Consider the following 14,006-nt stretch of genomic DNA (forward strand, 5'->3'; position numbering starts at 1 on the left):
GAAATAACATGGGATTTGCTTCTATGTGTGAACTCACTTTTCTTGAAGAGTGAGAGCATGACATAGAATAAATTGAAACTGCCTTTGCTGTGTTTCTGAAAGCTGTGGGAGTAGAAGCTACTTTGGGGGACTGAAACAGTCAAATTCTTTCTCTAAGAATAAGAAATAACCATCTACAGCGAAAAATAATAATCAACAAGGTACGCAGGTATTTAAAGGACTGACAAAGTAGTCTTTCAGCTAAAAAGATACATTCATCTATAAGTCAAAGTGAGGAACTGACAATATTGATTCAAAAGTTTGAATGTTGGAGGAACTTTCAGCCCTTTGCATTACTATCAATTCTAGTGAGACAGTAGTGATAGAAGAGATAAAGAAATAAGAGAAACTTGGATGTACTCACTGCTAAGAGTTACATCAAAGAATAGTTCAGAGTGAAAGGGATTGCAGGAGATCTGTAGTCCAACGTTCTGCTCAAACCAGGATCAGCTATGAGGTCAGGTTGCTCAGGCCTTCACCCAGATAGGTCTTGAAAACCTCCAAGAATGGAGGTGGCAGAACTTCTTTGGGAACCTCTTCCACTGTCTGAGTGTCATTAATGTGGAAAAAGTTTCTCCTTGTATCAATCTATTTAGATTTGATTTGTGACGGTTGTCTCTTGTCCTTCAGTTACACACTTCTACACATTTTATCATGGAATGTTACTGAGGTGGCCAGACAAGATTTATCCTTGATAAATCCTCACTGAATGTTCCCCATCACCCTTTTCTCTTTTGTGATCCCAGAAATTTGTTCCAATAGGACTTCCCTAGGCTGAAAGGAAGCTAACTCGCCTATAGTTCCTTGGCTTCTACTTTTGCCCTTTTTCAAATGTAGGTGTGACGTTTGGCTTTCTCTGTTTGCTAGGGAGCTCCCCCAGTCTCTGGGACCTTTCAAAGATGACAATGAGCTATGACACTGGCTAACTTTCTCAAAACCTTTGAGTGCAGGGGAGCTGTCCTCTTCAATATCTATGGGTTGAGTTCCTGCAGGTAATCCAAGACTTAATTCTCACCTAGTACAAGTAACTGTTCTCCTCTTTGAGCACTTTTATTGATCATAGGAGCCTGGGAGACCTTGTCAGGGAAGACTGAGGCAAAAAAGACAATGAGTGTGGTGACCTTATATGTGTGCTTTTGATAAATTACCTGATCTGTGTAGGAGCAGGTCCATGTTTCTTGCCTACCTTTTTATAGTAGTACTAAAATCTCTTCTTGTTGTCTTTGTTATTCTTTGCAAACATCAATTCTAGGTGAGCTTTTGGCTTTCCTGACAATGCCTACACACTCAGGCAGTCTTTATAAATTCTTCTTTGGATTCCTGTTCTTGCTTCTTCCTCCTGTGTGGTGTTGTTTGGCCTTGTAACTTTCTCATGAGTTGCCTGTTTAGCCTTGCCAGGCTCTTTATATATCTGTTTTGCTGAGTACCAGGAGGAGATACAGTATGAGAACTGTTTGAAATTTTGGGAACAGTCTGATAGTGGAAAAATTTGAAATTATGCCTTTCATAGTAGAATATAGTCAGATTATATGGAAACTTTAGGAGCAAGCTTAGTATGTAAAATCAGTGTTGATTATGCAAGATAGGATGTGGTCTTTCTGGAGACCATGTTAATTAAAATAGGATGGATTCTGCTTAATATATACAATTCAAAGGCCATATCCAAATGAATTTAAAACTTGAAGCCATGGCCAATGGCTTCAAGTTTCAACATGGCCAATGAAAGTACTAGGAAATGAAAAAAAACCCCAAACATAACCACTTCTTGAAAAGCCTTTCTTAGAAAGAATATATAACTTCACTTAAAAAAAAAATAAATTTGGAAGCCATATGATGTGCTAAAATATCTGTTGATTATCTTTAAAAGGATATAGTATACTGGACAAAATTATTTTTGTTAAAAATGTTCTATTCTGAAACTTTCCAGTTTAGAAAAAGAGTGTTTCTCCATAAAGAAGCAAATGGATGAGAAGATAGAGGAAAAGAAGAAGATAATTAAAGACCTCTCTGAGACACTAGTATCTAATGAAAACACCTGCAGAGAATTACAGGAGGAACTTGCAGTGGTAAGACAAAAATCTTGTGGCATTTACTGTTTAGGATTTTTAAATGTACTGTGAATATAATTTGCATTTGCTGTGCTGAGCTGTGGAAGAGCTCTGCCGTTGTGTTACTCTGAGTTTACTTATGTTACTTTGTTTTGTAAAACATGAGTACATACAGCTCATACTCTGAGAAGCTAATTAAAAATATATTTTAAGTGATACTCCATGTATTTAACTGGAGATCTACTTGCAGAAAAAATTATCTTACAAGTATGTCCACGAATAAAGAGTAACTTACTTTTGCATTCCTAGCGAAGAGGGCAATTTGTAGATACAGATTATGATTTCTTGTGGAGAATGTTCTGTCTTTCTACCCAAGGTTTTTGCTTCTTCAGGCTTGGTTAGCTACCACTGTAGGCTTATTTAGTTCTATTTCACATAACATTTTGGTTTTAGTGCAAGCATTTGACTGTAAAAATTGCTTGAAAATTGCTTGTTTGAAGGTGACAAAGCAGAAGGAATTTATTTTTTGTTTTGGTGTGGATTTGGCTTGTTGGATGTATTTTATGGGATTACTTTCTGAAAATTTTCTCCTTTGATATGGCCAGTTGGGCCTTCCCACTGTCTCCATTCACCTTAGTTTTGAATAACAATTTTGCCATCCTGTCGCATAGTAGCAGGGAAGAAAAGATGTTAGGATATCTAGAAAGCCTTCTCACCTTCCACTGTGTAGTAGCATTAAGAGTATTTCTGTACTTAGGCAATGTGAAATTTTTGAAACTGGCTTGTGAATTTCTCCTTTTTCTCTCTCTTGGAGCTATGAATAAGGAAGGTAAATGTGGCCTGTTCCCTGCTGCTGCCAGGCATTGTGCTAATCAGTGGGCATGAGCAGAGCACCTTCATCAAAGGATCTTAATCTTCAGACTTGTTGATGTCTTTTGGTCAATGGATGGAGTTATTCCAGACATTGTCTTATTGTTGTCCACTTCCCAGACAGAATGGTAACTAACAAATTGAAGAAAAGTTAAATCAACCCCCCCTTTTTCTTCTGAGTGAATCACAGCTTCTTCCGTGCATGCATTAATGTATTAAATGGCATCTACTGGCCTAGTAAGCCTGAAAAAGTCATCTTACCATGGACAAAAGGAATATGAAGAGAAAAAAACCAACTGCCTCCTCTAGCTGCAGTCAGTAATGGTTGCTATTTATTAATATAAAATACAATTCCAAGCAGAAAAACTTACACTAGGAACCTTGAGTGGTTGCTAGGTATCACTGTGATACCTAGCTTTCTTTTTCTATTTGTGTTCCTTAGTAAAATCTATGTTAAACCTGACAGGAATTCATGACAAAATTCCATTAATGATCAAAGTTTCTGGTAATGGCAATAGTGGCAATGGTGTACTCAGAATGAACATTACATGACTGAAAAGTGAAAAGCAGAATGGATTGTCTTAGTTAAAAGAACTGTCTTATTCATAGAGTCAGTTGTTTTAATTGTTTTACTGGAATGATTGCAGACCATAATGCTGCCTTGAACAGGTAATAAAAATACTAATATTCTGAGGAGTTGTATTAGTGGTTCCTTAAGGGATTAAATTTTTATCACCTTGGATGGCTTTGTATTTTTCCTGAAGACTTTGTATTTTTTGGGAAGCAGGAGTTGCCTGTGTGTGGTCTTGTTTACTCAGTTGGGAAAGGTTTTTGTTATTCTTCCAAAAATGAAAAATCAGAAGACTCTAGGAGAAACTTAGATAACATTTCATATCCTGTTATTAGGCTATCCAGTACCCATACTAAAATTGTGTGAAAATGTCACTGTGTTCCATTCATTCCCCCCTCCTGCTTTCTTGATCTGTTTGTTACTTTCTGATATTTATACTGTTATTTGACATCCTGAATATGTCCTTTCAACTCCAGTCTGATAATCTTATAATAATTTCTCACTGTACTGCTTTACTACAAGTTAATGGTTTTTATTTGTAGAATATTTGGGAAATACAACAAAACTAATGAAGGCTTGTTGTTCTTAGAGAAACAGACTTAAGCAGGGACAAAAGACATTAATTGGAAACTTTATAAGAAAAAGAAGGTTTTTTTTTTTTTTTAATGATTCGCTTGCATCTATAGGAGAGAAGTTGTGCTGCTTTTAATTTTAAATATCAGCATGTGGCAGAAGTTTGCCAGGAATTTGCATGGATCAAATGTGATAAGATCTGTTGGTATCAAACAAAACTGCTTATGATTGCTCAGCATGAGCAGACTTTCAAGATTTCCATTATGTTTTGCTGAGGAAATTGGTCTCAAGCTTTTCATTATTTCCAGCTAAGACTTCAAGAAATTTTTCACTTGAAGAATAGCACTTTGAAAGAATGGTCATTGTGACTCAGGACTTGTTTTAAGTTGAAACAGCCCCAGCTGTATTCCTGTCCCATGGAAAGAGTATGAAGTGTCTTTATTAGTTTTAAAAGGCACTCAGGAAATGTACATTTCTGGCACCTAGTAGTGGATGATCTCTAATTCCTGGTATTGGACAAATGAGAGATGTTGAATCTTTATTTAATGGGAAATGTATTTTTGAAATTTGGGGAGCTTGCCAATTAACTAGAATGCATATTAGGAAACCGAAGTACTTAAAATTTGTGTATTTTAATATAATTTCTTTTAACTGAGAAGAACTGTGCATTAATTTCTTCCCTTTGTATAGATACTATTAGGAGTAGCATGTTTAGTGTATAGATAGTGCAATAGATTACACCTAGAGCCTCTTTTTTCTGTGAGGGATATAAATCTTTCACAGCCATGAACGCAATCATGCTCTGTATGCATCTCAGCTATCTGCAATAGCCTTGTAGGTTATCTTAAACTGAAAGTCAGAACAGAAGTGTTTGAGAATCTTGTTCCTGGACATGGGCATTAACCATTGTTCTTTAACACAGTGTCTTCAGTGCTGACTGCACAGACAATGAAACACCCTGAATATTATGATTCTATGCTGCAAATTTTATGGAGAAGAATCTGGTACTCAGTGGCAAAGATGTAAATCTCATTTAGAAAATTTATTTTGAACAGAGATTTGTCTTTCAACTTAAACCAAGATGCAGGCTTCATTAATGTTGTTCTCATGATTGTTGAATATTGTGTTACATTAGTTCTTGCTTTGCTTGCTTTAACTCAGGGTTGGAGCATTCCTACCCAGATGCTACTTGTGTTATTGTTCTAATTTAAGAAGACCGATCAGTCTGAAGCATCTGCTGAGATTATCTTCTACAAAGAAACCAATTTTGTAATTTATTCATAGAATTATAGGGTTTGGAAGTGGAGAGGTCACTCAGGCTGTGATGTCCCGGTGCTTGAAGGCAGGCATCTAAAAATGCTTTTAAAGTTGCCAGTTCTCAAATAATTTTCTCTTACAATAAAACCCCAAACCCAAAAAACCCAAAGAGATATTAATGAAATTCTCTCCTACCAAAATGTTGTTAAAAATCTTTCTTTAGGGGGTTAGAATGGTTCCATAGAAAACTTCTTTGATTTGGTTCCCCCAGGGTAGTTCTGTAAACATTCTGTTGCTTTTGTAAAGTTCTGGCTTTGTCCTTTGCTCTGCCATCACCAGATGGGATTTGTACTGCAGGCCAGATGGGTGACTTTGTCCATGTGCAAGAAAGTCACACAGGAAAATCCCTGAAAGTATAAACAAAGTAGAGAAAATTCCTCTTGGAATAATAGCAGTTTGTTGTGGGACTGGAGCCCAGTTCCCTGCATAATAGTACTGGAGTTTTGATAAGTTAATTTTGAAAAAGCCTCAAACTCTGCCTATATGTTTATTTTTTAGCTGTTACTGAACTTGAGCTACACGTGCACATTTGCAGCACCAGGCCATGAGGACTATTTTGGAAGGGTGCATAGAGTTTGCATTTATTCAGCAGTGGCTTTTGAAAAATGCTGAAAAATCAATGAAACTTTTGTTCTGTCTTGTAACAAGTGGTGGAATAATATTGAGTAGTGGTAGTTAAGTAAAATATCTCTGCAACCCAGGAAGCAGGGAATTACCCAGATAAATGCAAATACCTAATTCTGGAAGATTAGCATAATTCTGACAGTGGGTGGAATAATATAAACTTATGAGTAGTAGCTTTTCTTCATAACTCTGGTTATCCTTACAGATAAGGATATAAAAGCATTTGGAAAAAAATTTTTTTCTCCTGGTTGGAGCCTATAGTGCCTGTAATGAAGAATACTTGGCTTCTGTTTAATTTCTGTAAAAGTGCTGTTTTAAAATTGACAGTTAAATAAATATGTTGCCAAACACTTTTTTCTACCAAAAACGTTTTTGTCCATAAGGAATGTTAAGTGACAGTGGGAGCCTTCTTAAGGCCATGAAGTTTGACTCTGTGAAACATTGTATATTCTATAATTCAGCATATATACTGGGTTAAAAAGTATTAATTTGCTTCCATATTGTTTGTTTTCTAGCCTTCTGTTCTGAGTATTTTATGAGGGAGGGAATTTTGTTTGGGCGGGTATAGGAAATATTCCTAATATATTTTGAGAATTTTAAATTCCTGGGTGTTTATGCAAACTTCACAAGAAAACTTCACCATTGATTTCAGGGACCTGTGATTCCTGATGGCAGGTTCTACCAGTAAAGAATTGAGGTGAAGAAGGCATTGAGAAGGCCTTTCCTGCCTCCTAGTCACCGGATCCCCTGCCCCATTCAGCATCAGGTCCACATTTTGCCTAGTCTGCTGTATTTCAGGAAGCCTTTCCTGTTGCCTTTCACATCCCCTGTCAGATTCAACTTTAGGTAGATTTTGGCATTCCTAAGCTTATCCCTCTGAACTTGGACAGTGCCTCTGTATTTCTTCCAGATCACCTGTACCTCCTTCCACCTCCTTTATGCTTCCTATTAATATTTTAATTTAGTTAGGAGCTCCTTGTGGATCCAGACAGGCATCGTGCTACCTTTTATTTTCAAGGTAATTTTCAAGGATCACTTCCAAAGTCAAGAAAGATCCATCATGATGTGCAGGAAGTCAAGCAAAGTCAGCATAAGGCTTGCTTTACTAGTGTTCTTTCACCTGTTTCTACCAATGTGGTCTGGGAAGTAAATTCTTTTTAGCACTTTGTCAACTGATTTCCCTTTTGAAGTAATCTAAGGAACCAGTGCCTTTCCAGCAGTTCTACAGGAATGACATCCTCTAAGACAAATATGAAGATGGATGGAGCTGCTGAGAGGGAATTAATCTCATCTCCTGGAATAGCTGGATCTGGCAGAAGATATCTTTCAGCAGCTTCAGTTGATTATGTTTGACTTTTACACTTGTGGACTCTGTTTTTTTTCCTTTTCAGGGAATTATATACACTTGTTTTTGTTCAGACTGAAGAAAATTTAAGGGAGATACAGCTACTGCCATGGATTGTCAAATGGGTGCTTGTGGGGAAGACAGATCTACATTCTCCTTAGGACAGTGTAATGGAAGTATGAGAAAAAACAGAAGTTTTAGAAAGGGAAGTTGTAATTACCTGTAAGGGGCAGAAAGCTTTACAGTGAGGACTGTGAGATGTTGGAGCAGGTTGTCTAGAGGGATTGTTGAACTCCATCCTTCAAGACACTCAAAACTTGACTTGACAAGACACTGAGCAACCTAACCTGGCTTCAAGCATGGCCTTGCTTTGAGTGGGGAGTGGGAACAGATGATCTCCAGAGATCCTGTCAGCTTAAATGATTCCATTGTTTTATGGCTCCACTCATTCTTATTAGATGTATGTCAGTGAGACATAAGAAGTTAGGTTGATACTTTCAGACCCTTTTGGACTCCTAGACTGTGCCTGGATTTCCAGCACTGTAGTTTACAGTATGTTTCTTTAATTTCTGATAATGAGAACAGTGATTGAAAATGGAAATTAGAAAGATTCTAAATACTTTGTAACTAAAGTGTAGAGAAACTGGCTAGTGCAAGGAATTTACTTTTGATCTTTTTTGATGTGAAAAAAACCCCTAAAGTTGGCTAGGGAGTATAGATGCAGTTGGCAAATAATGCACAGCGAAGTGGTGAAGGCTGAATAGACTGGAGTGTACTGACTAAATTGTGGTAAATGAACTAAAAATGAAAAAGTTGGATAAGAAGAATGAAAAAAAAAATGTCTTACATTTGACTTTTGCATGGGAAAAGGTTCTTCTGGGAAGATTTAGTCTGACCTTGTCTGTGCTGGAGTGGTTTATGTAAAAAGAATATTTATTTTACTGTGATGCTGATCATATTGTTATATTTTCTGATTTGTAATATGTGAGGTCTTTGAGATGGTATCAGTACATGAGAGTAAATAATTTTTTGTGTTTGCATCTCATAAAATATTTTTACTGGAGCTCAGCAATTACAAGCTCTATTTGTGTAGATAGATTTATAGAATAAGAATTAAAGCTTAGGGTTTTTCTAATGTATAGAAGTGGTTTGGAAATTCTTTATGAAGTGTAGTACAAACTCTCACACAAGGAAAGGCATGTAAATGCTACAGGGGACCTAACACTCAAATACACATATTAATAATATATTAGTTGATGTACAGTACATATAATTAAAATTGAAAGAGTAAAGCTAATTTATAAAATATTTAAACTGAACAGTGAAGAACACTGCAGAGAATTAAATGCATTCCTTATTTTTTTTGCCTGACAGTTATATGCTACCAGTATGTAGCAATTTTCCTGGGGAGGATGTTTCTCACACTTGAGAAGTTGACTGGATCTTTACACGTGCAGCAAAGCATAACTACACCAATAATTTATAGGATAGAAAACAGTAGGATTTTTCTCAGTACAAAAAGGATAACCTTCCATCAGGAACTAGAAATTATGCAAATAGATGTTAGAATTTAGAATAAAAATAAATTGAGTAATTAAAAGTAATGAGACATCTTAGACCAGAACCTTTATCATAAGAAAATGTTTATTTAAATCTAGTTTCTCCTTGATTTGGGTAGGAGGGGTTGTTTGGAGGTTTGGGGTGTTTGGCTTCTTTTTGTTTGTTTTTTATTGTTGACTTGTGAAACTTACTACTTTTTGCTAGTCAGCTGCTAAAACTGTACATTTCTTTGGGAAGTCAGAACTACCACAAGAACCTAGGTCTTGTCTGGAGTAACGCGTGTATGTCTTTGAAAATTGCAAGTATTAATAACAGTTATCAATTGAAGTAATTATTTGACCTAATCTTTCTATTGTAGTGATTAAATAAATGTGCTGTAATACCTATTTACCTTCAGGATAAAACCAGTGTCTTGATTTGAACAATAGGCTGCACTTAAGTGAACGTCTTTCTTTAAGAAAATTTGATTATAGGAGCCGAAGGGCTTTGCTGCTTTATATTCCATGCATAAGAAGGAGGTTTTGATATTGAAGAAATCGCTATCAAGCATGGAAGATAGTAACAATTAAAGTAGGCAGGTTTGCAATGAGAATAGGTGTGGGATTTGACTGAATGCCAGATGATGAATTTCTAGCCTGTCTGCCAGTAGTTTGGTGTCTTTCTGGATGCCCTTGTAGGGTGTAACAATAGATTTCATTCCTTCCATAGATGGGCAGCAGTTAATTAATGTTCATTAAGATATTTTTAAAGCAGAAGAAGATCAAGACTAGGTTACAGTGCAACCATTTTTTCTTTTTCTTTGGACTACCTGAAGCCTTTAATTCTATTTTAAATGTATTTCAGGGTTCTGTGTTACTTATTTGTGATGTCAGTTAGGTCTCTTGGCTCAAGAAAAGGGGTAATAAGAAATATAGCAGGAATTTGAATTTCAAGGAGAAAAAAAATGCCACTGTGATTTGTATTTCTTCTCTTTACCATTTTAATGCGTTTCTTTTTTTACCCCCTCTCTTCTTGCCTGTATCTCCTGTCAAATAAAGGCCAAGAAACACCAGGTCTTTCTAACAGAGACGTATGAAAACAACATGAAAGAGCTGAAGTTACCCTTGGACAGCTTTGCTATGTCAGGCCAGCGGACAGCAGGTTAGTTGAAGGTATAAAATGACAGATGCATCTGTCAATGTTCCAAAGTCACTACATTGTGGGAATTCTGCAGATGCCTCTTGCATTCCCTCTTCTCAACATGCTTTGATTTGATGACATGATAAGAGCAGTTCTCACAGCAGTCAAATGGCCTTGCTAGCTGAGAAAGGGTGACGGAATGTGGACCTGCTGTTGTCAGCCCAGAGCTTGATTTACAAATGCTGGGGTGTATATGATCGGTCAGAAAAGGGCTCACTTGCTGTGCTCTAAATCCAACTGAGAAAAAAGTCCTTACAGTATACCTGCAAAGGGAACAGATGTTTTGCCTGAACTGAGCCAAATTCTGAGGCAACCTTCAGCAACTTAAAGGTCATATATTCAAAAAGGTTGTGTAGGACACATGATATAACACAGTAGTTTTTACTGTTGATTGTGGACTAGTACTGAATTGCATTAACTTGATCTAATACTGAACAAATATTTATCTATTTGAATTAAAATTAATTGTAAGTCAGTGATTGTCACTCTGGTACCTAGCTTTATATGTAATTATTATATCAAACTCAACAAACTGCTACCTGCTTAAACATTTAAATAGTAGCCGACATAAGCAAGCAGAACTTTAACATCAAAGTGAGTAATTTTTTAAAAAGGTGAAATAGCACACTGCTTAAAATCTTAATTCAAAACTACCTATTAACATTTTCTCTTTGTTTCCTGTTAGAAAATCACATCCTGGACACAATACTTACGTCTTACAGTGTAGGTAAAATGGAATAAAACAGGCAAAATATTGTCCAAATATCAAGTGTGTTTGTTTTCTGTAAATTGTCATTATATGTTTCTGCACTTTTTAGCAACAATAGACATAAATGGGTCATAGAACACCTTTAAATGGAGATGTGTTTTTTTATATCTCTGCAAACAACTTTTTTTTTTTTTTTTTTTTTTTTTTTTAGAGCCTGGTACTGTTAAAATTGAGTAGAGGAACTTACTGATTCCTCTTGTCCTTAAAAATCTGTCCTGGAATCTATGATGCTTGATTTTCTTACATGGGCTATATGGGCTTTTTTACTTCTTATTTGGGAAATGGTATTAGTTTTATTCTGTAATTATAAACATAATTCCTGTGTGTAATATATGTGGGTTTACTGTAGATATGTCAGACTGAAAAGCTCTTCAGAACTGTATGTTTTCTTCCATCTTGCAAAGTGTCACATGCCCAAAGGGGCATCAGCTGTTCTGGAGGGAGCTGGATTTGCTGCCAAAGTGCAGTTTCCAAAGCAGTAAGTGTCTTTTGGGTAGGCTTTCTATTCTCCCTAGTGGTTAACCTTGCAGAGAACGGCTTTGACCTGGTTCTGTAATACTAAGAATTCAGTGACAGTAACTCCAGTATTAATTTGCCTTTTTAAGGCAAACTTTGAAAGATCTTATTTAAAGAGATTTTTTTTAAGCTTTAGCATCTCCTGCAGAGGTTCAGTTGAGGCAGAAAGTAAATTTAGCTCTGCTGTGGATTGAGTCTTTATGGCTAATATTAAAATGGACATTAACTAAGACATTTGTTCTATGTATGTTCTATGCTTCTAAGTGTGAAATTTAGTACTGTTGCCTTACTGAGTTGTGCTTACAAATTTATTATGTAACAAGTATTTCTTTCAGTTTTCAAAACGTTGTTTAATGTAATCATATTTGAAATGGGAATGCCAAGGTGCCAATAAAAGTAAACATGTTGAATGAACCTGTATAGTGTAATTAGCAGATGAGGGGCTAAACGAGCCACAGCTAGCTGAGCAGTCATTCTTTCTTGTTTTACTTTATAACTTTTTACTCAAGAGGTTGAAAGATGTACTTAAAATCTGCCAGTGTTAAAGGTCCAGCCCCTTAATTTAAGTACGGATGGAGCTGTGATTATTGGACTATACAGGGAAATGAAGAGAAGACTATCATTTTAAGACTAAAACCCAGGATATTTAAAAAAGTTATTTTTTTCTTCATACATCCCAAAATAACAAGGATTAAGTATGTGTCTTCTCCTTTTATAGTGACCTTTAAAGTTTTTCTCAGTGTTGTTGTTCTTATTGGGCAATTTGCATTATTTCAGTTTATCCCTGTTCAGTTTTTAATATTTTGCAGTTATTTGCAGTTGTCTTCATTTCAGGAAAAAAAAGAATAAATTGCAATCTGAAAAAGACTGAACCCAGTATAAAGTGATAAAAGTGTTAGTTACTTTGAGTTATTGTCACCACTTATTGGAGGCCAACAGTATTGCTTTGGTCAAAAATCTAAACCGCAGCACCATATGACCTGCAACGAAGAAAGTTAACTCCATTGTAGACAGGCCCAGTACTGTTAGGAGAAAGTCTGAAGCAGTACATTTAAGAGTTTACTCACTTGCACACCTCCTGTCAGGCTTTTACTGAATCTGGCGTTTCCTTACCCCAAACTCTTAGGTGATATACAGGGAAATATTTTCAATTATTGGGTTTGCTTTTACGTTGTTACTGAAGTAGGGCCCCTCCAGCAAGCAAGTGCTCCTTTGATTGTGTTGCAGGTCTCCTGCATAACTGGATGGAGACAAACAACATTTGGCCAGTGTTGGTCAGGTAGTGCAGGAAACTGGACTATGGCATTTCTGTTGGCAGACTGAGCTAACTAGAAAATAGAGTTGCAGCAAAGACAGGGAATGCCAGCGTGGAAAGTTTATTGGCAGAAGTCTGGTTTTGGCAAACATGATATTAAGATAGTTCAGAGGCATGTTTCAGTGACAGCATGGCCAGTTGGGGCTTCAGAAATGAAGATGCATTATTTAGACAGCTTGATAAAAACTATGGGATGGAATACAACCCCTAAATTGACTTAATAGGTATTATTTTAAACTGAATGAGAATTTTGAGTTACAAGTTCTCTAGAGCTGTAAGTATGGCAGAATGGTACTTTCTTCTGTGCACAGGATCACTGCAAAATGTGCCTGCAATGGCTAGGAGAAGTAGTTGCAAGAAATCATTCTTGTAATTGAGAAGAGAGGACTGGAGCCCTTTTGCATCCTTAACTATTGCTGTGGTTAAGGGATGAAAATGACAGTAGGGTGTTACTAATCTCTTAAATGTGAAATCTAAACTTCTCACAAAAGGTTAGAATTTATTAATTATTCTTAGGTTGATTATAGGTGTAACATTGGTGTTTGGGACATCTCTAGGACTCAGAAGTTTGGCTAAGGGCACTGCAGTCTCATTAAGAAGATTTTGCTTTTCACTGACTGTGTAGACCATTACAGTAGGTGTCCACTGGAGAGCCTGGTAGGACAGAGCAGAAGTCTGTCACTGGGATGTGTGTTCTTTTTACGTTCACTTGCATACTGTAGAACAGATCTTGCTTCTCTTACTGAAAGTCATCTCGCAAACCTGCACTGCTTTGACAAGGTGTGACATTGACAGTAACAACTGGCTGGCAACCTGAAGTGAAAAGTTAGTGTCCAATCTGAATAGTACTCCATGCTTTCTGGTGTTATCGAAGAGTTGGGAGAGCAGAGGCTAATTAATAGAAAAAAATTTCAGAACAGCTGTTGGCAATACTTTCTAACTTCTGCATATGTGTAAGTTTTGCACTGACACTGCACTCACATTGGTGCATTATGTATAGCCTACAGGACAAATCTGTCATTTTTGTATAATGCTTTGAGTAGGCTGTCATGCTTGTTAGTTAATGCTAACCTTAGGATTTTTTTAAAAAACCCAACCTGCTGGTCTGTAAGTGCACATCCTCTAGCTGACGAAGTTTTATGGAGATCCAAAGAAAAGGCTGAGAGTTTAATATCTGATTTGAATTTATGAGCCACCCTAGGTAAATTGCGTAGCAGCACTTATCTTTCAGAGGTGATAAACACCTTTATCATCATTTGATTCTGCTGGAAGTTGTGATT

At 36.5% G+C, this 14,006-nt stretch overlaps 1 protein-coding gene across 1 annotated transcript in view; it reads left to right on the top strand.

Annotated features, from left to right (window-relative positions):
- Nucleotides 1-14,006, top strand: part of CCDC171 (coiled-coil domain containing 171) — a 162,862-nt gene that overhangs the window by 35,267 nt on the left and 113,589 nt on the right. The window contains 2 exon segments of the mRNA XM_051643553.1: nt 1,967-2,105; nt 9,985-10,087. Coding sequence (XP_051499513.1) covers nt 1,967-2,105; nt 9,985-10,087 — 242 coding nt within the window.

The sequence above is a fragment of the Apus apus genome, chromosome Z (genome assembly GCF_020740795.1).
Source record: "Apus apus isolate bApuApu2 chromosome Z, bApuApu2.pri.cur, whole genome shotgun sequence".
Classification (NCBI taxonomy): domain Eukaryota; kingdom Metazoa; phylum Chordata; class Aves; order Apodiformes; family Apodidae; genus Apus; species Apus apus.